The sequence below is a fragment of the Falco cherrug genome, chromosome 1, assembly GCF_023634085.1.
Source record: "Falco cherrug isolate bFalChe1 chromosome 1, bFalChe1.pri, whole genome shotgun sequence".
Lineage (NCBI taxonomy): Eukaryota > Metazoa > Chordata > Aves > Falconiformes > Falconidae > Falco > Falco cherrug.
Window position 1 is genome coordinate 68,458,844 of NC_073697.1, and position 22,175 is coordinate 68,481,018.

Below are 22,175 nucleotides of genomic sequence, written 5' to 3' on the forward strand. Positions count from 1 at the left end.
TAAGGCCCAAGAAACAGGATTCTGACTGTTGCAGATAGGGGTCATGTTATTTGCAGTTTGCAGCCAGTAAGATATTTAGAGCCAGTAATGGTTTGATAATTTGAGGAGATAGAACACATGAGCACAGCCCTTCACTTGTGCTCAGTGTTGACTGTGAAAAAAGGCAGTAACAGCCAACCCTGGCTGATTTTAGTTCATCCCATTCTGCAGTTACTGTTACTGATGGTATGAGTTTGTGAATTCACAAGCTCAATGGAATGTATGTGCATTTTTTAAAGTGGGCCTGCTGAAAATATACTCTAATGTCATGTCCAAGTAAGTATATGTGGAGTCTGTAACTAACAGTAGACAATGCTGCATGTAGATTCCAGAACACGTGCATTGGAGAGGGTCAGTAAGAGTTAAAGTATGAAAAAAATAGACGGAGAGACCTTAAAGGTGCAGCAAGGTTGTAATCCATTAAATTATTTTGTTTAATTTTTTTTGAAGAGGACAAGTTCTTGCAGGGTAACACAAAGTGGGCAGGGGTCATAGTTAATGCAGCAGATAGTTTTGCTTCAGCTAGTGGTGAGCACTGTCCTTTCTGAAGGAGGCGTGGGGATGTCAGGTAGCAGACTTGTTTCTATATCCTCTGCAGCAGACAGAAGAGATGGCAAGCTATGGAAGGAGAGGCATATGCTTTAACTCCTTGAAAGATTTAGCAGCAGATGCTCCTCTCTGGCATGCATTAGAAGTCCTTAAAAATAAGCAGAAAATTGGCTGCAATAGGGGTTCTCAAAGACTTGCTTGCGGTTGATCACATCTTTAATATACAGCAGACTGACCTTCCTTCCATTTGCATTTATGTGAACCACATGAATTTTTACTAGTATAAATTCTGAAATGGTTCAAATGTGCTCGGCTCAACTGGGTTGCACTTGGTTATTTCTAATTATGTTGCTGGTGGCAACCTTTTCTTGTGCTGCTTGCATGCAGGCACACACACACTCACTCTCTCTGTTGTAACAGTGGATGTTGCTAGCTTGGATGGCTCCTTCTCTGTTTCCAGCTGCTTTCATTATGTACCTCAGGTCTTTCTTTGTAATGAAACACCTGCGTATCTTTCAGAAAGCTGGAGGTAGAGTCTGCTCTGTGTAAGCAGCCAGTTCTCTGCAGACTGCTAGCATTTTTATTCACAAGATACTAACCTGAAAACTAGTGTTTTAGAAACCTGCTGGTAGCTTTCTGGAAGGTGCTCAATAAAAATGGCATAGGAAAGGGCCTCGCTGTTTTGTGATTCTGTCACCTTACTGTTTGGCTGGTGGTAAGTAACAATAAATATTACTTCTGCAAAACCATGTTATAAAAAGAGCTCATTTTGCTTGAAACAGTGTGCTTGAGACTAAACACCAACTTCAGCTTTGCCGAAGCTAGGAATGGAAACACTGCTTTTAGATTCCCTAATCCATTTTTCTTTGGCAATCTAAGCCAAGGAGGGTGCCAAAATACATGACAGATATATATGTCTCTGAATTTATTACCTGCACTTGCAAAGGAGTTTTATAGTCTTAGAAAACATTTACTATCTGGTAGGAGATAAACTGTTGTCCCTAACCAAAATCAATAGAAATTTTGCCATTTCAGGCATAGTTTTGCTTGTCTGCTAGTCTGATTCAACACAAGGGGTGAGCAAGCTATTCAAGAAATAACTGCAGAGTGCCGATTATTAGTACAGTGAACAAGCCAGCTCTGGAATAACCCTGGCATTTGGAGTGAAAAATAATAAGGAACTGCATTGTGAAGAAAAAATCACAGGCTGGTGCAGACCTGTTACTTGCTGTATCTCAGGACTTCGTTAGTATCAGTAATCTATCTTTGCTTCTGTTTCTTTCAGGGCCCTCCTGGTCCAAAAGGCGAGAAGGTGAGTTGATGTACGGGTGACACTAACAACGTGAATGGAAAGTCCTCCCAGCATGAACTAAAGAGACCGTTTCTATTGACGCAGTGTAATGTTAGATTATGTAAGAGAGCTGGGTAGCACACAGATGCTGTGTTAAACCTATCATCTCATCTTTCCACTTTGCAGGGAGATCAAGGTGATCAGGGCCCTCGGGTAAGCATCTTAAAAAAAATGTTACACTTCCCCCTCGCTCAGTAGGCAATTAGTCTTTAGTGCAAAACTAAATTAAATACACTGTCTGAGCTAATTATGCTTATTAGCTGCATTTACCCTGCATGTTGAAGTTAAATGTCTGCAGGACAGTAATACTGAACATGACCAGATAGTGTCTGGGAAGATTTGAGTAACAATAGTAATGCATTAAAATATAGTTTCCATTACGGGTGGAAGCAGGTTTCACAGTGATTTTGCTCTGCTGTTTAAAAGCTGGCTTTCCTAACCAAACCTTTCAGTTTTCCCAGCAATGTTTTCACGCCTTGCATGGGCTTCCACAATGCAGAGGGACGGTGGGTTTCTAATAAAAATGTACTTCTAGATTTCATGTAAAATATATCTAGTATTTAGGGAATTATAAACAACTATAATGTATGCATGTATTAGCTCTTTTTCCTTACATGTATCTATTTAATATTTTTAATAGCAACAATATTATCACCTCATAAATACACCCAGACAGTTAAACAGAACATGGTTTAGTTGTGGAAATGTAAAGGTTCTTTTAATTTTTAACTGTCATGTTTATTTTAATAGAGGAATACAGGGATGAAAGTTCAGATAGATTGGCTGTGCCTCTTCAATCTTTACATCTGTGCTTCGTTAGAAAGTATTTAATTACATTGTTCTGATGATGTAGTGACTCTCTTCAGTTACACATTTATAAATTTTTCCATAACAAAGTGTTCCATGATATTTTTTACTGTCAACTATGATAAGTATTTTGAATTTGCAATTTTATTGAAGTATTTTGTTTCATATTATTTTATGTATTTTAGTTTAATTTCATTTTACTGTTTGCAGTCAATAAGATTATCTAAAGTCACAACATGTTTTTATATCTGAATTTGATGTTGGTGCTACCAGTGTTAATTACCTACAGGGTGTCGAGTTATGTTTGGGGATATGACTGCACATTATAAAGACAGAGGCCTATTACTAAACAGCTTTAAATATTATTTCAGTTGAAACTCAAAAAGAAGAATTGGAAAAGTATTTAAAGAATTAAAAAGGAAGTAGAGGGTAATAAAGCGAGGAATATTTTTTTGTAGGCTAACTAATACAGACACTGAAGATTCTGAAGAATGGGAAAATTTCCTTTTAATTTCTAAGCAAATTTAGTATCTCTCAGGAGCCGTGCTGGGCTGTGTATTTTGGCTGGTTCTGTGCTACAGAACCTCATGAGGAACATGAGGAGAGCGAGGAGAGTGTCTGTGGCTTATGAGAGGATGCTCCATTCAGATAGTGTGAGTCAGGGGTCTGCGCACAGGTGCTTGCACTAAGTGACCTTATGTTCAGAAGAACTGGTGGTTCGTTCAGAACAGGAGAGCACATTTGATGGAGGCATTAGAGAGGGATGCAGTAACAAATAAATATGGAAGAACAATGTTGTAAAGAGTATTACATAACTTGAGGGTAGGAATTTGGAATTATGAGTGTTGGAGAAGTTTCCAGGGAAAGATCCAGAGGTCTAAACACAGAAAAGCAATTGAAGTGGTGTCAACACAAGGGAATGATGATGCTCTTTTTTCTTATGGTGGCACAAAATGTCAGAGCAGAGGACAGTTTTGGAAGGAAAGCAAAGGTGCCATAGCTTCCACTGGTGTAGATATCCTGGCAAAATATTGGAGAGATGCAAGAACTGGAGAGTAGATAAGTGTGCGAGGCTTTCAGTCCCTGGGCTAGAAGTGTTGGCGATACCCAGTAAGAAGATGCCAGTTTTTTCGGTGCTACCTTATAAGAGGAAAACCTGCAAGAGCTGCAGTGGAATATCTGCTACACAGAAACCATTGTGTGTCCCACTTTGCCAAGACATACCCCCTATACTGGAAGGCAGTAGAATCCTTACTGGACCACACAAATTATGGTTATGGCTACTTTGTGGGTTTGATAAATCAAGTACAGCTAAAAAGCAAAAAATATCTAACCTAAGGAATTCACGTTTAAGGACATCTGCAGCAGTAGCTGGCAGTTGAGATTGAATTCTATATCTGAATGTAGAAAAATAATAAGTTCAGAAGTAAAGAGGAAGAGGTGGAAAATAGCACCTTGTGGGTTGGCTGAACCTCCACGGACTGTTTAGTCAGTGCATATTGTAGTAACATACCTCTTTTTTAACTATAAGCATATAAATTAGGTAATTTGCCCAGTCATGTTGTTATCCCTTTATCTCTTTTGAAGTGCATTTGAATGTGTTGTACAGCAGCTTCTCCTTTTTTGCCTTGTGTATTTCACAAGTAATAAGTACTACAAAGCCTCTAACCATTTTATGTTTCATGGTACAGCAGTTATCTCTTCTGATGACTGTCTTCAGCGTAAATCTGCTCAACTTACTGTGCCAGAGGATTTACAATATAATTAATGAAAAGTATATGTGTAAGTTAGTCATGCCCCAAATGAAACTAAACCCATTTAAACCTGGTTGGTTACCTTTGCATGAAGTTTTCCATCACTGCCTATGTAAAATAAATGGTTTTGGAAGTAATACCGTACTGTATTATTTTAGAGAAATGTTGTACCTGAAAGTGACTGTGGGATGACATCAACATTTGGATTTGCCAAGTCTACAGAAAGACTGGATATAGTATCTAAATGTGATAAACATTTTAAAGCTAATTAATCTTTTACAGATAAGGAGCCTGAAGTTTCCTTGGGTTTATATTTTTACATATTGGTTTGAAACTAGCATTTAGCTTAGCAAATATTTCCATTGTTCCAAGTAATTTTTATGACTGAAATTTCAAAATTACCCTCATTCTTTAGAAAAGCTGCTTCTTTTCCTCCAGGCATTTTCATTAGTAAAAGAAACCAAAGTAAAATGTAAAGACTGTCCGGGTCAAGCTGAGACCTTAAACTTTTAAAATTCTGCTGAAAAAAAAAAATATTTGTGAAAGAAGAAATTTTTACTTTCTGTCCTCACCAAAATTTTCACCTTGAGACTTTTGAGAGGTCCTTCTTTCCAAAAAAATTTCAAAAGTGTAAAAACAGAAATCATTTATCTTTAAAATTCTTATTCACAGTCACTGGACATGCTGAGTGTATATACTGAACTACTTGGAAGTTCAGGTTTTCTTGAAAATGTCTTCAATAAATTAATACACTAGTAGGAACCCGGCCCTGACAATACTACCCAGAGTTCAGGCAGCTGTATTTTTAGAATAATGGGTCTGGTTTTGTTTTGGTTTGGGTTTTTTTTGTCTTTTTTCAAAGAAACTGAGAGGTTTTCTTAAGTATTCAGAAGTAATCTATTGATCAATCTCCATCATACAGAGATGGCATAAGGGCTCTAGTTCATAATGTCATATAGCTTACTCTACTTATGTCCATACTGCCTGTAGAAAATGTGAGCTAAAGCAACATTCCAGTAGTGTGACTGATGTTGAAAATCATGCCCTGAGTGTGAGTTTGAGCAGCAAGTTAATACAGCTTTTGGTCACATGAGACCACAGATAAGGTAGTGGTGGATGCGTTCAAAAGTCCTAATCTTATTTGAAAAAAACGCTCTTTTGATTTCTTTATATATTTTTTATGTCAGATCTCTACTCATTACTCTAAAGTTCTAGTAGACAACATTTAGGTCAAATACAGAACTAGCTTTCCTCAATACCAGTGTAAGAAACAGTAATGTTAGTAAGTTTTTTGGATTCTTGTCTTTTTGCAGAGGACATGGCTTCATGACATGTCTACAGAAATTTGCATTACTGTTCTGAGCCATGTCAAAATTAAAAATAATGGGGTTTAGCCTGTGGACTATTAGAATAAATGCTGATGTCAGTCCGGTGCTCAGTTTCATTTGCTCAGCTCTACCACAATTTAAAAAAAGCCTTTGAAGATTTCATAATGGTAGGATTGCAAAGGATATATTGCCAAGTAGAGATTGTACCATGACTAAATCTTCCGAGGTGAACATTTAGGAATGGAACAGCTAGTACTGAGTGTCTTAATAAGTCTGTTCTCATCCTTCTGTAAATGACATAATAAATCTCTTCTGTCATTTAGTTCAGATGCATGAGAGATTCCTTGTTTATTAGGTCCAGAAATCATCAGCTAGCAGCTGCCTTTAAATTGAACTTGGTCTAGGTACAATAAGAAACAACTCGGAGGCCATACTTAAGTATTTCACAAAATTATTTTCTCCTTTTGGTATGCTTAACTAAATTTTCCTAGCAGCTGGTTCTACACAGAACTGATAACATCTCTAAAATATCTTCAGCAGAAGAGATTAAGTTCTAGAAAGGAAAGGTATTCAGAAGTTTATTTTATTGTGTTATTTATTGACTCAAAGTTTTAAGATTCCTTGTGTACTGTTAAAACAGTTAGTTTTGGGTAATGATAAAACATTCTTTTCTATTTAACTCTTTCCCCTTTGCTGATTACTTTTAATATATTTGCCACTTATTTGCTGCACACTAGAGAGAAATCATTGTTCTACAATAGAAATTTTGCAGGTTCTACTCTTATGTGCTGGCAAAGTATTTTAAAATTGTCTAATATTGACAGAAATGGTCCTGGAAGCAGTCTATTTACTGAAATAACTAAATACAAATATGTGTGTATATATAGATACAAGCTATCTCTTTAAGCTCAACTATTGCTTCACTTGTTACATTATAAACAAAACTTTTTTTACTGTCCCATATTAAAGGAAAATTAAAGGTATCCAAGTGATACATTTTCAGCCAATTTTTCTTTTAAGAAAACTTTAGAAAGTCTGGTTTTAATATGTGTGCATTATTACTTGTTAATATTTTTCGAAGGAATGTGTAACAAATATTTTGAACCTTTTCCTGTTCCTACTGACAATAAATGGAAAACCTCTGTTGATGTCATTAGAATCAGTACCTCATTCATAAATCAGAAAATACTAGTTACTGAGTGATGATCAAACCATGATCATTAACTACTCACCCTCTTTTAAAGCCATCTTATTTTGTATTATGTTTCATTCAAAAGTTGGTTGGTGGTTTTGGGGTTTTTCTTTTAGAATGGAATAGGTTTGCTTCATAAAATAGATAGTACTATATAAATTAACCTGATTTCTTGCCTTTACCAAAAGCAGGATTCCATTTTTTGGAGGCATTGCAACTGTAGCAAATGTAGGTAAATCAGTGATGTAATAGGAAGCTTTGTTCCCAAAGAGTGCATGACGCTATTTTTATCCTCATTCAACATCTTGGCAAAGCAAAAATGTATTGTATTATAGTCACAGTACTATATTAATTAAATAAAAATGTACATAATTTAAACATATTCTGTGAATTTCTTTCAGGACTGTCCTTGATGATGTTTGATTAGATACTACTAAAGTTTCTCTTAACTTCTATAAATACTGCTCATTAATTTTATCTGCCTTAATAGAAGGACTACATAGCTTTCATTAGCATAAATTAGCATTGTCCCCACCCTTTTCTTTTCTGATTAAATACTCTTTGGTTTCACCTATATGAATACACTGCAAAAAGCTGTGGCAAAGGTGGTGATACAGTGATGCTATTCCCTTAAGTGGTATTCTTATGTCTGTATAAAAGCTTATTTTCTGGTTTACTATGTGTTACTTCAAACATATAATATAAGCACAGTACTGCTTTAAATTCATACTTTATCAGTATGACTACCCACATAGTTATTTCTTCTGTTATTAATTGTCCTGTGTAGAGCAAATTACAGTTCAAGTTATAAACTATATATAACCACTGTTTCAAACTGTACCCTTAATGTGCCACAATAAGAAGGCTAAAAAATGTTCGTGATTCTTTCTGTTAACATAACTTTCATGAAAGTAACATCACTGAGAAAACTGCTGGAATCTGGTTTAATGTCAATTTATCATGAGCAGTTAATTTAACTTCTCAGACATTGTTTCCTTATCTGCTACATGGCTACAGGGGTGTTCACCTGCTGCATTCCTCGGACTAATTATCTGTTCTGCTTCACTAGTACTAGGCTGATGTGGCTCCCCTGTTTTCCATTAAGCTGAAACTAGGGTAACAAATTGGAGCAAAGTAACCTGGAGCTTTGTAACTAGAAGAGGTTAGGAAAGAACTCAGATTGTACTGGCTGCCAACTTTGTCTGAAGCATTGGGACACTCAGACTTGAGATGTGCCTCCTTTCAGAGTTCATGGGAGCATCCTTTTGGCTCTGGATGGCTCTCCAGGGCCAAGCTATGCCTTTGATGTTTTGCTCCTGAGGTTCCCCTGGGGAATGCAGAACAGCTGTGACACTAGAGTGCCACATACTTGCTCCCAAGACAAGGATGTTGTCATTCCTCTCTAAGAGCTAGGCAATGCACATCTTCAGTCACCACCAGTTGGTTTGCATCTTGCCCCTTTTTAGTAGTGACAGAGGAATGGTGAGGAAGGAAGTCTCTGAACATCCTGTTCCTTTTTCTACAGCCCTGTCCTGTGACTGAGAAAACATCATGTAGTCATTCCATCTCAAACTGCATCTGCCACACAAAAACACTGCAATATTTCACACTTGATTTAGACCAATATGATCAAAACCAGCTCTAAAACCCATCCAGCCCTAATAAATATCACAGAAGTGGCTTGAACCACTTACTTGTATTGCATAACTGCAGTGGGTATAAAATTTGAAGAGAAAAATAAGCCAGGGGAGAAGATTTTTGCTGTAAGAACCAACTTTGGGGGGAGGACCAACCCATCCTGAAGTTAACTTGATGCCTGCCACCACTTTCAGTGAGAGGAGTAGGTTTACCTTCAGGAAGGGTATTCTGTGTAGGTCAGATAGTGATCACTCATCAGAACTCGTAACAGAGTTGTGTGGAAAACACATTTGCATCACTGAAAATTCATCTTTAATACTAAGACCAAAATAGAGAGGTTTTTTCCAGCTTTGTTCATTTTGAGTGCAGCATCAGGTAGAGTTCGTTGTGAAAATACAGAGATTGTTATAGGAAATAACGCTTTTATAGTGATACGTTTGTGCTAGTTCTTTAAACATTACATTTTTATTATTTTAATACAAAGTCTATATTGTTACATAATGTATTCAAATTAAAGGTCTTTGCCGAATGATTGCCTAAGCGAAAAGAAATTCCTGGTTCCTTGTCTTGTTGTGGTGCACTGTTTTAGTTAGCAGATTTGCTGATGGAGAAAGCAGCAGCTATGATAAAAGGGATTGTATAAAAGAGCTCCCACTGAGAGTCCATGGCACCGTACAGGGTGATACCAAACACTGTATTCCCCAGGGCAGTTACAATAATTAGCTGCAGGACTGGCACTTGGTCTGAGGGATTAATTAGAACTGCAGGTAGTGTTGGGGGGAGGTAAAGCAGCCATAAAGAGTGTCAGGATCGCTCTGGCCTGAAGCCTGTGTGATTTGATGTGAAATAGCAGCAGCTGGCTGTAACCTTAGGAAGTGCAAGTGAACAGCAGGTGGTAATTCCTGTCTCATTTACCATGTCTTCACAGGAACATGTAAGCTTGTGCAGCTTGGGTTTATTGGCAGGTCAGAAGGAAAATCCTAAGGAGGACTGTGACATTTACTATACTAAGCAAATGCAATAGTCAAAATGGAGTGTACGCAACATAGTGCAAAACCAGTAAAGCTGTTGCTTAATGTTATTATACTTGCCTTACGACGAGGTTATAATGAACTTATAATATTGACCTCATGGAGACCAATGCACAAAGCTGAATGTACTGTGAAATATCTAGGACTGCTAGTGGGAATTACATCTTTGAAGGCTGTGATGTATGTAACAGGAGGAGTATTCCATCTAAGTAAAAAATCAGAGAGAGGGAACAATATGTTCTGGCATCCTTTGGTTTTCTCAGTAGCTGTTGTATGGGGATGAGTAGGCTTTATCTGCATTTCCAGGTAGGTAAGCAGGACACTGCATTACATGGTCACATGCCTGTTAGCCTCCACCAAGCATCATGTTTTGCTTGGCATTTGGGCAAAAATTGCAGCGAGGCATGCAACAAATGTGCTAGTTTAGAAATTGTAACCAGCCAGCATTTCAGGGTGAGCTTGAGTCGCTGTCAGCAGAGGAATTTAGTGGGCCAGTGGTCGCTGTTGATCACTGTAGTGTTTTATATTCTGTGAGGGCCTCCCAGGGTGTAGAACGAGAGCCCTTCCTATGTGCAGTTCAAGAATCAAACCAAATAAAGAGAAAATTGAGTAACTTTGAATCCATCGTTGAGAACAGCTTTAGATAGAGAAAAAATAAAACAGATCTGGGGGATATTTGTGACTATATTTATAGCAGAGTGACAGGAAAGGAAGAGAACTCATTTTGTGGGAAGGATAGCTCTTTTTATGCCTTTTTAGAAGCTCATTGTTTGCCAACATTATCTTCCATGGATGCCAGAAGATGCAGTGCCTTCTAAAGCCTCCCACACATGCAAAAACTATGTACCCATTATAGTTTCTTTGCTGGGTTCCATTTCATATTCACGTGTTTCTGGCTGTCTCCAAATATGCCTGTTACATATGGGGAGATGATCCAGATCCAAGCTGGCACGGCATGTCTCTGACCATTAGGTCTGAGATTATGCCTGCTTTGGGTGAAGGAAAGAAAGCTTTGTCCTACTTGGGAAGAAGCTGAAGTTACTAAGCTGCTGATGGAAGAATGGGATTGTCCCTTTTTCCTCATGCGTTGTTTATCTAGGCAGAAAACTGCAGTTCTGATAGCTGCTCTTGAACTGGTTCATGTGGTGTTGGGAAGTATTGAGAATTCTGGGGCTGGACTGTGAAATGTAAATGTCTTTGTGTGGAGCTACACAAAACTTTAAAAATTCTTTCACTTCCTCTCAAGAAAAAAAATATCTTTCATGGCAAACCAGTATATTTTCTGAGTAAACTCCTTTCTTAAACAATTCTCAGCTCTCCTTCATGTTCAAGAGAGATAAACCAAACCTAATATGAGTTTTGAGCTTCTGCTTTTTAAAACGTCGAATTGAAAATATGCTACTTTTAGAGGTAGCTGGAAATTACTGTGCTGTAATCCTAAAGGCTAATGAGTAAAAATGAAGTTGTTAAAAGATTCTCTGTTTATCCTCTTTTTTTTTAATAAATGAGATTTAAAGTTTATTGCTGGCTACTCAGATTTTAGTTATTTTGTAGGTTTCTTGTTTGTACTCATTTCCATTACACGAGTATTCAAGTTTTATTTAGAAGAGGAATGGACCATATGCACAGCAGGGCTAATGAGTCACAGATGTAAAGATTCTGGCACGGTACTATCTAATAACTTCTTTAGCTCGTATTCCATAATGAGATAAATGTAAATATTATACATCTGTTTTCTAGATGATTTATCATTCCAGTCTTAGCAGTGTCTCAGGAGTGAGTTTCTTTAAATGTTTGGAGGTTTAGTCTATTTTGGTTTTGTTTTCTTTTTACTTGTTTCTAAAGAGGAGATTTCAGGTCACTGAGCCACACCATGTTCGTCAGAATGGAGTGGGAAGGCTGGTAAAACTGCCACTGGCTTTATGGGATCCATTTACAGGGTCTTAGCTTGTCTCATGGTTATATATCAGGAATAAAGATGCTGAATGCAGCCCAGAGGTGCTACTGAAGGACATGTATGCATCATGTACCTTTTTCCGTAAAGACCAGTGCAGTCTTCGTGATCCAGAGGATCTCTGATGTGAATGTATGTGGAGTTGAATAGAGCAAATATTTGTCATATTGAAAGAATCTGCTGCAACTGAGGGACCTGGCAGGCTGCTGTTGCCTGTTGGTGCTTTCCACCAGGCCAACGAGACTGCAAAGGTCTCTTGCACTGTGGCAACATGGGTTGCCCCAGCAAAGCCTTCATGCAGGATGTCTTGGAAGCCACCTTGTCTGGCAGCCAGAGCCAGGCACAGCCTTCCCTTTCAGAGGTGCCAAGCTGCAGTCCTGCAGCCATACACTCCAGGCCTCACACAGGGGCTGTGCCACCAGCCACACCTCATAGAGGTGGCATGGTGCATGCATGCATGCGGGGAGCTTAGGGCAACCAGACTGTATTTTAATCTATTTCCTCAGCTGATGCATATCAGCCATTGAACAAGCCTCTACTTCAGTCAGCGTGCTATGCTAAAGGCAAGGAGAGGACTTGGGCATTTCTTTCTTTAGGAGTTCACTGATCAGCTCTATAAGGTTTCAGTTTTATCAGAATGTCTAATTTGCACCCTACAAGGCAGCACAAGAAAGGTGTTGAACTGAGAGCAAAATTCACCCCTTGTATTGTCACAGCAGGCCACAATTACCACACTCTTCTTTTTTGTACCAGTACAGTGCAAATTCTGCACGTGTCAGTAGCATAGGATATGCAAAACCATATGCAGCACACAGCACTTCAGGGGAAAAAAAATTGCCCTGCATAAGAAAATGCAGCTATGCATACGTTTTGAAAATATTGGCCTTGGCCATTTCAGACTACCCAAGATGTAGCAGTAGATTGTTGTTCAGTGTTTATAATTGTGTACTTATTACCAGTTTATGTGCTGAATGTCATATGTTAAACAGAATGTGAGGAGCAGGAAGTTAATCATGCAAAGCGCTTCAAAATCCACTGTCGCTGCTGTCAAGTTCTGCAGCAATCCAGAGTCAAAGCTTTCAGCATAGCTCTCTTGAAGTGCTACAGCACATTTCATTTGAAAATGGCTCAGTCATCTGCTGGCTGATAATCTAACAACTGTCAAATGATCATAACTATTCACTGTAATTTTAAGAAAATTAATCCCTGTGGGACTGCTCCTTCTAAAATCTCTTGATATTCTTGTAGTGAAGTAACAACCTGCATCTGCAGTGTAGTGCAAACCTAACTGTTTCCCATATGACAGAGAGGCTGTTTCCTGTCAGTAGGCAATGTGGGGTATACTAAACAGTGTTCATTCTGTTTGTCTGTTAGTAAATTGTCTCTGTGATGTTTGTGTTGTGCTGTTTTGGTACCATGTTATGCTGTGTCCCTAGGGTCTGCCAGGCTTCCCCACAGTCGCTGCTCTGCACAGTAATCAGATCCTCACCGTCAAGGTTTGTGGCTGACACGTACCTGTTCAGTCAGGTCTCTCTGTATCAGCATAAAAGTGCACATGAAAATTTGTTTTTACCATGGAATACCAATGAATCCTTATGGTGGACCTAAGTCAACCCTTACAAATTGCATTGGTATAAGTACCCCTGATGCAGAGCATGGCATCAAATCTGTAACTGTGTATAGTGTTAGCCCTGGAAACACCCACAATCCCCGTTATCCTGGTCAGTATTTTATTTTCAGATGAGATTTTTCTGTAGTTCTGCTTCCCTGAGGCACACAGGAGTGGGGAAAATGCCAGTGAACTCCATACTGGTTACGTAGAGTCAGCTTTTTGTGTTAGATATCAGAGGTTTAATCTGTACATACAGATTTTTGCAAATTAAGCAGGAAGGATTGAAGCAATCTGGTCAAGCTGGAACTCCAGTCCTTATTAAAATCACACCATTCTTCATGGCACAATATGCTGGTTAGAAAATCTGACTGAAAGCTGAACTGGTGCTTTGTCTCTAGAAGCTTTGCTGAAGGAACAGCATATAAAAACACTTATTCTTAGAGCCCAGGTAATGAAAAAGTTAATACACTTGAAGAATTCTCACAGAAAATCTGTGCAGAAAAAACTTACACAGTTAAGTCATTTATACCATTAATTCATAAAGTGTCGCGTCCTGTACGTTAGAGGTAAATTTCTTCAAAACAAAATGCACAGTTTCTGTCAGGCAGAAGCACCGGTTTGTATTATTTTAGCTATGATAAATCTAATGAATATGTCTTTATTTCTTTCTCGGGCCTTCTGATGTCTATTCTTCAATTCTCTCATCTCTGATCTTCAACCTTTGACCTCACCTGCCTGATCAGATGGTGTTTCCTAAAATCAATCATGGGTTTCTCTCTGCTGATCAGCAGCTCATTAAACGCCGCCTCATTAAGGTAGTGCTTCATCTCACTGGAGTCTGGTTCTTCTTTACATTCAATTTACTTTCTGCTGTACCTGTTTTGTAAGATGCCTTCTTATAGCAGGTTGTTAATATGAAAATGTTTTTGGAATGAAGCAACTGTTAATGATATTAACAATTTAAAGGCTATGGGTAGCTTTGCTAAACGATCCACATTTAAGATGCAGTCAGCTTTTTACAGCAGTTTGCAGTGGTGTGCTGGAATTTAAATAACTTCAGCACCATTTTTTGGTGTCTTTTTTTTTTTTTTTTTTTAAAGGTGAAGGTAATATGTTTTGACAACTCTTTTGAAAATTGGCTTTTAGAAATGAATTAGTAGAAATCATTAAGAGAGTCACATTATTGTCACTGTAAAGCGGTTCCCCAAAACAGATGAAAAATTACATACAGGTTCCTGGAAATGCAGTTATTTTCTATGCTCATTTTTTAAATCTATCCATGCATCACTGATTGGATTGGAAAATTGCCATGCAAACTGAATATTCTTACATTCTACTTCTCTTTGTTGCCTCAGCTTTGTTATGATTATGCCAATTGTGAAGCAAACAGCTGCTTATTGAAAACGGTTACTTGCTCTGGAGAATTAGACGAGTAAAATACTGCAAGGCTACCCCAAACTTTGGCACATGTCCTGTAGTAGGACAAGCCATTTAGAATTTGAACCTCTGCTCTATGGCTGATTGTACTGGACAGATAAAACCCCTGGTCTTCAAGGCAAAGTGCAGACTCTTGTCACAAGCAGTGAAGAAGCCACTGTCCAGCTTCTTCTAGCCTGGCACTCTTTCTGGGTAAATCTAGCACTCTTTCTGGGTAAATCAATGTCTTTTTGTGTAGTTGATGGCTCTAAAACAAACTTGTGATGAGTTTTTTGTTGGTTTAGGGGGACCAAGGACAAGCTGGACCCCCTGGGCCTCCAGGACCACCGGGACCTCGAGGTCCCCCAGGAGATACCGGCAAAGATGGTCCTCGCGGGATGCCTGGCTTACCGGTGAGTTAGTCTGTTGCTGTCATGTTTCCAAATTCCTCTCAAGTGTATGCCAGCTCAGTTTCAAAAATGTTTTCTGAGGCAAGACTGGCAAGTAAGACATGTGGAAGCTGAACCACTGGCAGATTTCATGGTGTACCTGAAGTCTCACATATACAGGGCAAGTTCATAGCAGGGCCAAGAGTAACACCTAGGTTCCTTGCCTCCCACCCTTGACAGTTTCCCCACACGTTCTAAGGTTTCCCAATTGCTCATTGATATTTAATAGCTGCATAAGGAGGGTCTGTCCCTCTCCACAAGTAGTAAATGTTTCTACTTACACTGCAAGACAAAATTGAATTTGAGATGTCATAGCATTGGATGGGCTTGACTTTTCACCTCCCGATTTAGCCTCAAAAATCATGGAATTTAAGTAATAAACTACTAAATGCTGCCCAAAATGTAGTGAAGTTTTAAGTCAGATTCTGCCATCTTTACACAAGTCAGATGGAACAATTTTCTTTGGCTTATCCCCTGTATTTCACTAGAACAACCAGCAGAATCCAGTATATAGCTTATTGTTTGGTTTAAGCACAGGATCAGACCCACCACCTTTGGCACTTCGTAATCTGATGATTAAACGCTTTTTAAACAGATGCATAAACACGTGGCTTTTTTTTAAAAAAAAAAACAAAATATGAATATGGTTTTGGTTTTATATTTTGCAGCCTCCTTGATTTTCATTTTTTTAAAATAAGTACCCCTCTTTTTCATCACAAATGCCACTGTGTTATTAGTGTGGAAACAGAACCACAGAGAGGAATGAGATGTGACAAGTGAAATACCGCATGTACAGATACACATCCTCACACACCCCCATGATAAGTAAAGATCGCAGCCAAGAGGACACATAGGGAACTAGCAAGGGACCAACACTGAAACATTTTTTTTTTTAAGAAAAAGGATTGCTCATTATGTGGGGCCAGGACAAGAAGGCATTACATGTCCCTGTAGGGCCTTTTATAGGTGAAACCAAGAAAGAAAATATCCACACTCTTGTTCTGGCCCTGCTCGGGTTACCTCATCTGAAATTGTATTAACTGTACAAATATAATATAACATGATGATAATAGTAAGACTCTGCTAAAATTTCCTGTGAAAACCCAGCAAGGCTTGCCAATTAAGACCTGCAGTACTGCAGCGTTGCCTCTGCTGCTGTTTTGGTTTGGTTTGTATTTTACCACCATTGCCCTTGAAAGTTCTAGCTCAAGGTTATGAAATAACATGAAAAATCTGTTGCTTCCATTGTGTTGCTTTACTTTGACCAGCTACTCATTTCTTGTTAGTCCTGCAGGAGATCAGGCTTTGGGCCTGTTGTGGTTTAACCCCGGCCAGTGACTAAGTGCCACGCGCTGCTCGATCGCTCCCCCTCACCCAGGGGGTGGGAGGAGAATCGGAAAGGAACGTGAAACTTCAGGGTTGAGATAGGAACAATTTAATAATTGAAATAATATAAAAATGAAAGAACAATGATAGTAATAACAGTTGTAATGAAAAGGACGGAGAGAGGGAGAGGAATGAAATCCAAAGGGAAGGGAAGAAAGAAAACAAGTGATGCACAACACAACTGCTCACCACCCGCTGACCGATACCCAGGCAGTCCCTGAGCAACGATCAGCCCACCCTGGCCAAGTCCCTCTGGTTTATATACTGAGCATGATGTTTTATGATATGGAATACCCCTTTGGCTAGCTGGGGTCACCTGTACTGGCTGTGTCCCCTCCCAATTCCCCGTGCCCCTCCAGCCCTCTCCCTGACAGGGCCTGAGAAACTGAACAGTCCTTGACACAGTATAAACATTACCCAGCAACAACCAAAAACATCAGTGTGCTATCAACACTGCTCTCACACCAAATCCAAAACAGCACTGCACCAGCTACTAAGAAGAAAATTAACTCTCCCCCAGCCAAAATCAGGACAGGGCCTCATCTGGGCCTGCCTTGTGTTGTTTTAGTATGGTAAAATTGGCTGCCAACAGCACAGTGGCTTCTGGTTTGCTGTAGTGAGGGTGAGACTGAAACCAGAACCCATTTCTGACTGCAATGATACCATTTTTATAATTCATGCACAAAAGGCCAGCAGAATCAGCTGGTGTTGCTGATTACAATGTGACTGTGTGTTGCTTCGGGTTTTGTGCTTTTTAGCAAAGGGAACATTAGTGTTTCTCATAACAGGAAAGTCATGCATTTTATGCAATGAGGTCATTCCGTTTCATAATAGTTCTGTAGTGATTTTGACTTTAGATGGCAAGGGAGAGTTTCTTTTTATAGTTTTTTAAGCTGTGGCTATCTTAAGCCCTATAGCATTATGGAAAATCAGTTGATAATACTGCTTTAAAATCATATACAAAAAAGCACTTGGATAGAAACCATCCAGACAGATTGCTGACTGTTATTACCATCCCGTTCCTTGCTACTGTCCTGTACCCTCAGGTTAATGTTTCTGATCCTCAAAAGGCTTGTTCCTCCATAGTTATGTGATATACAGTTGAGCAGCAGAACTGTAAAGGGAAAGCTTAGCTGAGAGGTAATGACAGCTTTCTATTTTTAAAAGGCTTGTGTGGACCTTTGAGCTGAAGAGCTGAACAACAGTAGCCACACTGTGTTATGAGCAGGGACATTGCAACATCACACAGCTATAGAAGGATGTCCTTACAGTGGCCAACCACAACTAGAAGGCAGTAATACCCTCCTTGCAGTGCTAGGCAATGCAGGGGCTTTTCTTCCAACCTGTCCTGCTCAAGCAAGGAGCTTTGCAATCACCAGAGCTATAAGATGATGTTTTGGCCCTTGCTTTTCCCCATGCCTGTACACTTGCTGTGTATCCTGAAAAAGTCAGGCAGCCAAGGTAGCAAGGCACAGTGAGCAACTCCAGCAGCCACCATTACTTCTCTTCCACAGTGTAGCAGGGCTGGGAGCAGCCTGTGAGCCCACACCTCTCCATCTGTGCCCACACATCTCCATCTGTGTCATTACCACCTTGCATACTGGAAGTGTTCATCCTGATACAGATACTTAAAGCTTCTAGAGATGTAAAGGTGTTGGTTTCTCAGGCAGGAAACCTTTAGAGCTGAGGAGGTAGAAATGCTAGGGAAATGCCATTGGGCCTACTGCCAGGAGAGCAAAAACCAAGGAAGGGGTGTAAGAAAAGGTTGTGAAGCCTTCTGCTAAACTTTTCTTTGGATGTCAACAGAAGAACCTGTTGGAACCAGAACATACTTGCGTTCCTATGGCATGATACCTAGAATAGGTTACTTCCCTTTGCATCGCACAGAAACCAGCACAGAGACTTTGAAACTTTAACACCTCCAAGAAGAAGTAAAAGGAGAATAAGGATTTTTGCTGGTAATAAGACAAAAGAGTGTGATGCAAACTCTTGAAATTATTTCACCATTATCTCCAAACATTTATGAGGATCTCTTGATGCTCACATCAGGCTGTGTGATTACTGTATATGTAAGTTAGCAAGGCTTCAGAGTGAGATGAAAAGTCCAACAGGTCTGGCTAATTAGCTGTCAGAAATCTATGCCTGTGTGGTTTCTCTCTCCTGGGTGTCTTGGGGTGCAGATGCTCCTGTGTGTTTTCTTCTGAATGGAATGCGCACATACCCGGAGAAGCAGTTCTGATTCTTTTTGGTTGCCAAGAACAACAACCTCAGAACAGTTATCAGGTTTTTGATAGTTCTCTTTTATAACAAAGCTGCTAAAGAAGATCCTGCAGCTGTGCTGATACAACAGCATATGGATTGCCCTGTGCTTTCTTGGGTTTATAAGGGAGTGATCTATAAACCAGATCACTCAAATGGTAGGAACTGTTTTTTGGATGGATATTTTTAGTTCACATTGTACAACTTACATGTTTTACTGTGTCTACAGACAGTTGTATGTGTTCATATGGGAAGAAAGGGGAGAAGGTAGATCCTGACTTCTTGTAGATCTGTGCCCACAGAAAGAGAATACATTGGCAAAATGAAGGATTACTGTTTTAAAAGCCAATCCAAGTATTTAACAGCTGAGTAATTATTGCATGGCTTCAAAACACCAATATTCATGGGTTTATATGGAACATGATAATTTCCAATGGTAAGTTATGCCTGCTAATGGAGGTGATGACACAAAGCAGTAATTTTGCAATATGTAAACAGGGGGATTCAGCACATATGTGAAAATAGCATTTCATTTTGTCCTTTAGCGCCATTGACTGCAAGGGAATATTACATTTGGAACCAAGGAACAGAGTCAGAACAACGATACTTAACTGTTGCCTCAAGAGCTATACCATTACAAGATTGTGAAATAGCACTTGGCCTCTTAAAATGTCTGAGGCTTGGCCTAGTAGTTTAGAAAGAAAAAAAGGTTATATATTTAATCTGCAGTCAGCTGCCATACCTGTTTAAGAGTGGAATTTTAAAGATATTTTATTATTAGGTAGAAAACTGATTTCAAGACATGTTACTGGAATTATTTTCTCCTTTTTTTATTGTCAGGGTGAGCCAGGAAAACCAGGAGAACAAGGACTGACAGTAAGTATTTGTCTCTTCCAGTTTATTAAGAAACTGTAACAGATACATGACATACACAGTTTTTAAAACGAGAAATTCCAAAAAGCTTTATAGCTGTGTATTTCCTAACTTTCCTTTGTCACAGACTATTTGAAGCCTCACTTGTGAAGAAAAGATGAGAAAGACAGCATACTTTTTTTACATACGGTTGCCCATTACATAAGGCAATTTTTTTTAACTTCCATAAGTAGAGGGAAATAAAACAGCTAAGGGCAAGGGCATAGCAAAGCAAAAAAAGAGCCGAGCCAGGTGTTCCCAGTTCCTGGCCCCCACTTATCACTGTCTCTGAAGTTGAGCTGTTTCCATCTTGAGACCATGGAGCAGCACAAGAACCATGTACTTGTTTTAAGGGCCAAAATCCCAGCTGTCTCTGTGGCAACAGCTCTGGCCCTTTGCCTGATGGAACAGCGCAGCATACTGAAACTCTCAAATATTCTTCTCTCCTGGGGTTTTGTATTTTTCCCTCTGTGTGTGTGTGAGAATGTAATAGTCAAATGAATGCATTTTTTACAAATATTAAGATATGGGAGTAGATGTTTTCTGTTGCATCAGGAATTAATTAACCCTATTCATTTCAAAGCAAATTGAAGCTCCACTGGTTGTAAATCAGCTTCAGGCACAGGGTAAGGCATCAGAAGTTTCTGCCTGTCACATATTCCCAGAACTGTGAAACATACAGAGTTTTTTTTCCCTTAAGTTCTCCCTAAACACTCATGGTCATTCCTATTTTTATGAGAGATGACAGAATTGTAGCCCGTGACATGTGGTTTTGATTCCTGAATGCTTCTGAGGAGGAAGATTATATGCTTAGCAATCAGTGCAGATATGATTGCTTTCTGTTGGAATTTATGAAGTTTTAAACAGGTGTGATGATATTTTAACTTGGCAAATTGCAAAACATTTTGAATTGACAAAATCCAATATTTTTTGAAGAAAAAACTAAGATTCTGAGACTCAGAAATACCTGCTGTGATCAGCCAGTTAAAGTGCTGTACTTTTAAAATTCAAGATAATTGTTTAACAAACCAAAATCAAAGCCTCCCAAATGTATTACCAAGGGCTTTTGCATGTTTTTGGGCTCTGTTTTGTTCTGTCCTTTTGGTTTCTGAGGGTCTGTTAATAATAGGTGCAATAGCTAGGAAGGGGGGGGGGGGAGGGCGGTTGTTAGTTTTGTTTTCTTTGGAATAGTGTCCTATTTGACCTCTGGACAAAACTCACTCAGATTCTACAGCAGTGTCTTCCTTCTATTCAAGACCAGATCTTCAGGTTCACAGAATTCCTGAGGGCTTTTAAAGCAAAACATAGTTCATCACCTTTTAGTCTCCACATTCAGAAGATTCCCGCTGCTCTAAAGTAACCATTTGTGTGTAAGAATACAGAGCTACTACAGACCTGTTTCTCTAAATGCAAGTGTGTTTCAATAAAGAAAAAAAGGTGTTTAAAATATCAAATTGGCAAGCTTGAGTTAGAGAAAGACCCCAGATAACATGAGTTTCCAGCTCCAAATGCCTGCTCTAAAAGTCAGGCTGACAGCTTAAATGTTACATTGTGTGTAGATCAAGTAAAGAGCATCAGAGTATCAGGGAGGTAATTAATTTCTTTTTATTCTTCTGGATGCTTCTGACATGCTCTTTATGCCAGTATAGATTTCCAGACTTTCTTCCCTATGGAAAGTGGTACAATTATTCAGGTGTTGTCTAGCCGCTTCTGACATTTTCCATTGTGGATTTCTGTACTCAGATATCTCTCTACAAACATATTGGAAATTGAGACACTACTTCAGAAATGGCTGATTTCCCAACAAGTATGCTGTAAAATTGTGCTGTCAGAGAAAATAGGTATATTTTGATGTGGAGAACACAGGCCTTTGCCTACCTGAGATTCTTTTTCTGCATTTTCCATGTATTATCTTTTTAAAGTAAATGAACGTGGAGATCTCTGCTCAAAGGAACTTCTAGGTTAATTCTGCAGGAATTCTTTTGTAAGGACTTGCCTTTGTTTCACACCAAGAGTCTGGAGTCCAAGTTAGCATCCTGTTTGTTGAAAATAGCATTCCTGGTTGAAAATCTTTCCAGATTGTCAGAGTGCCAGTATGCTTCTATTGCTCTTCTATTCTTGCAGTTGAGATGTTTGGGAGAGCTGTTTACAAGGGGGTTTGGGCTCTATATGTTGCTGTGTCAGGAAGAATCTGTTTTCTCTTTAACCCAAGATAGTTCAATTTGGTTTTAAGCATGATGGAGGCTTAGGTTTAAGTTAGAAAGGTATGACTGTATGCATCTTTAATGTTAGAAGGGAATGTAAGAACAACTAGTTGCAATTTGTGTCTGGTTTCCGTTGCACTTGAAAGCCCTGCAGATCTACTTTCTACAAGAGATGAAGCTATCATTCCTGTGTGCAGAAAGGATTAAGAGAATGCAGAGGGAGACCAAGCAGAGGGTCAACCAAAGGGATTAAGTTTTGAAATATTATGTGGAACTAGCAAAATATATGCCCTG

The 22,175-nt window shown here is 39.1% G+C and overlaps 1 protein-coding gene across 1 annotated transcript in view; it reads left to right on the top strand.

Moving 5' to 3' along the window:
- The window catches only part of COL25A1 (collagen type XXV alpha 1 chain), a 309,093-nt gene that overhangs the window by 214,544 nt on the left and 72,374 nt on the right, over positions 1-22,175 (top strand). The window contains exons 6-10 of the mRNA XM_055700917.1: positions 1,874-1,900; positions 2,066-2,092; positions 13,999-14,070; positions 14,977-15,084; positions 19,606-19,641. Coding sequence (XP_055556892.1) covers positions 1,874-1,900; positions 2,066-2,092; positions 13,999-14,070; positions 14,977-15,084; positions 19,606-19,641 — 270 coding nt within the window. The remainder of the gene's footprint in view (positions 1-1,873; positions 1,901-2,065; positions 2,093-13,998; positions 14,071-14,976; positions 15,085-19,605; positions 19,642-22,175) is intronic.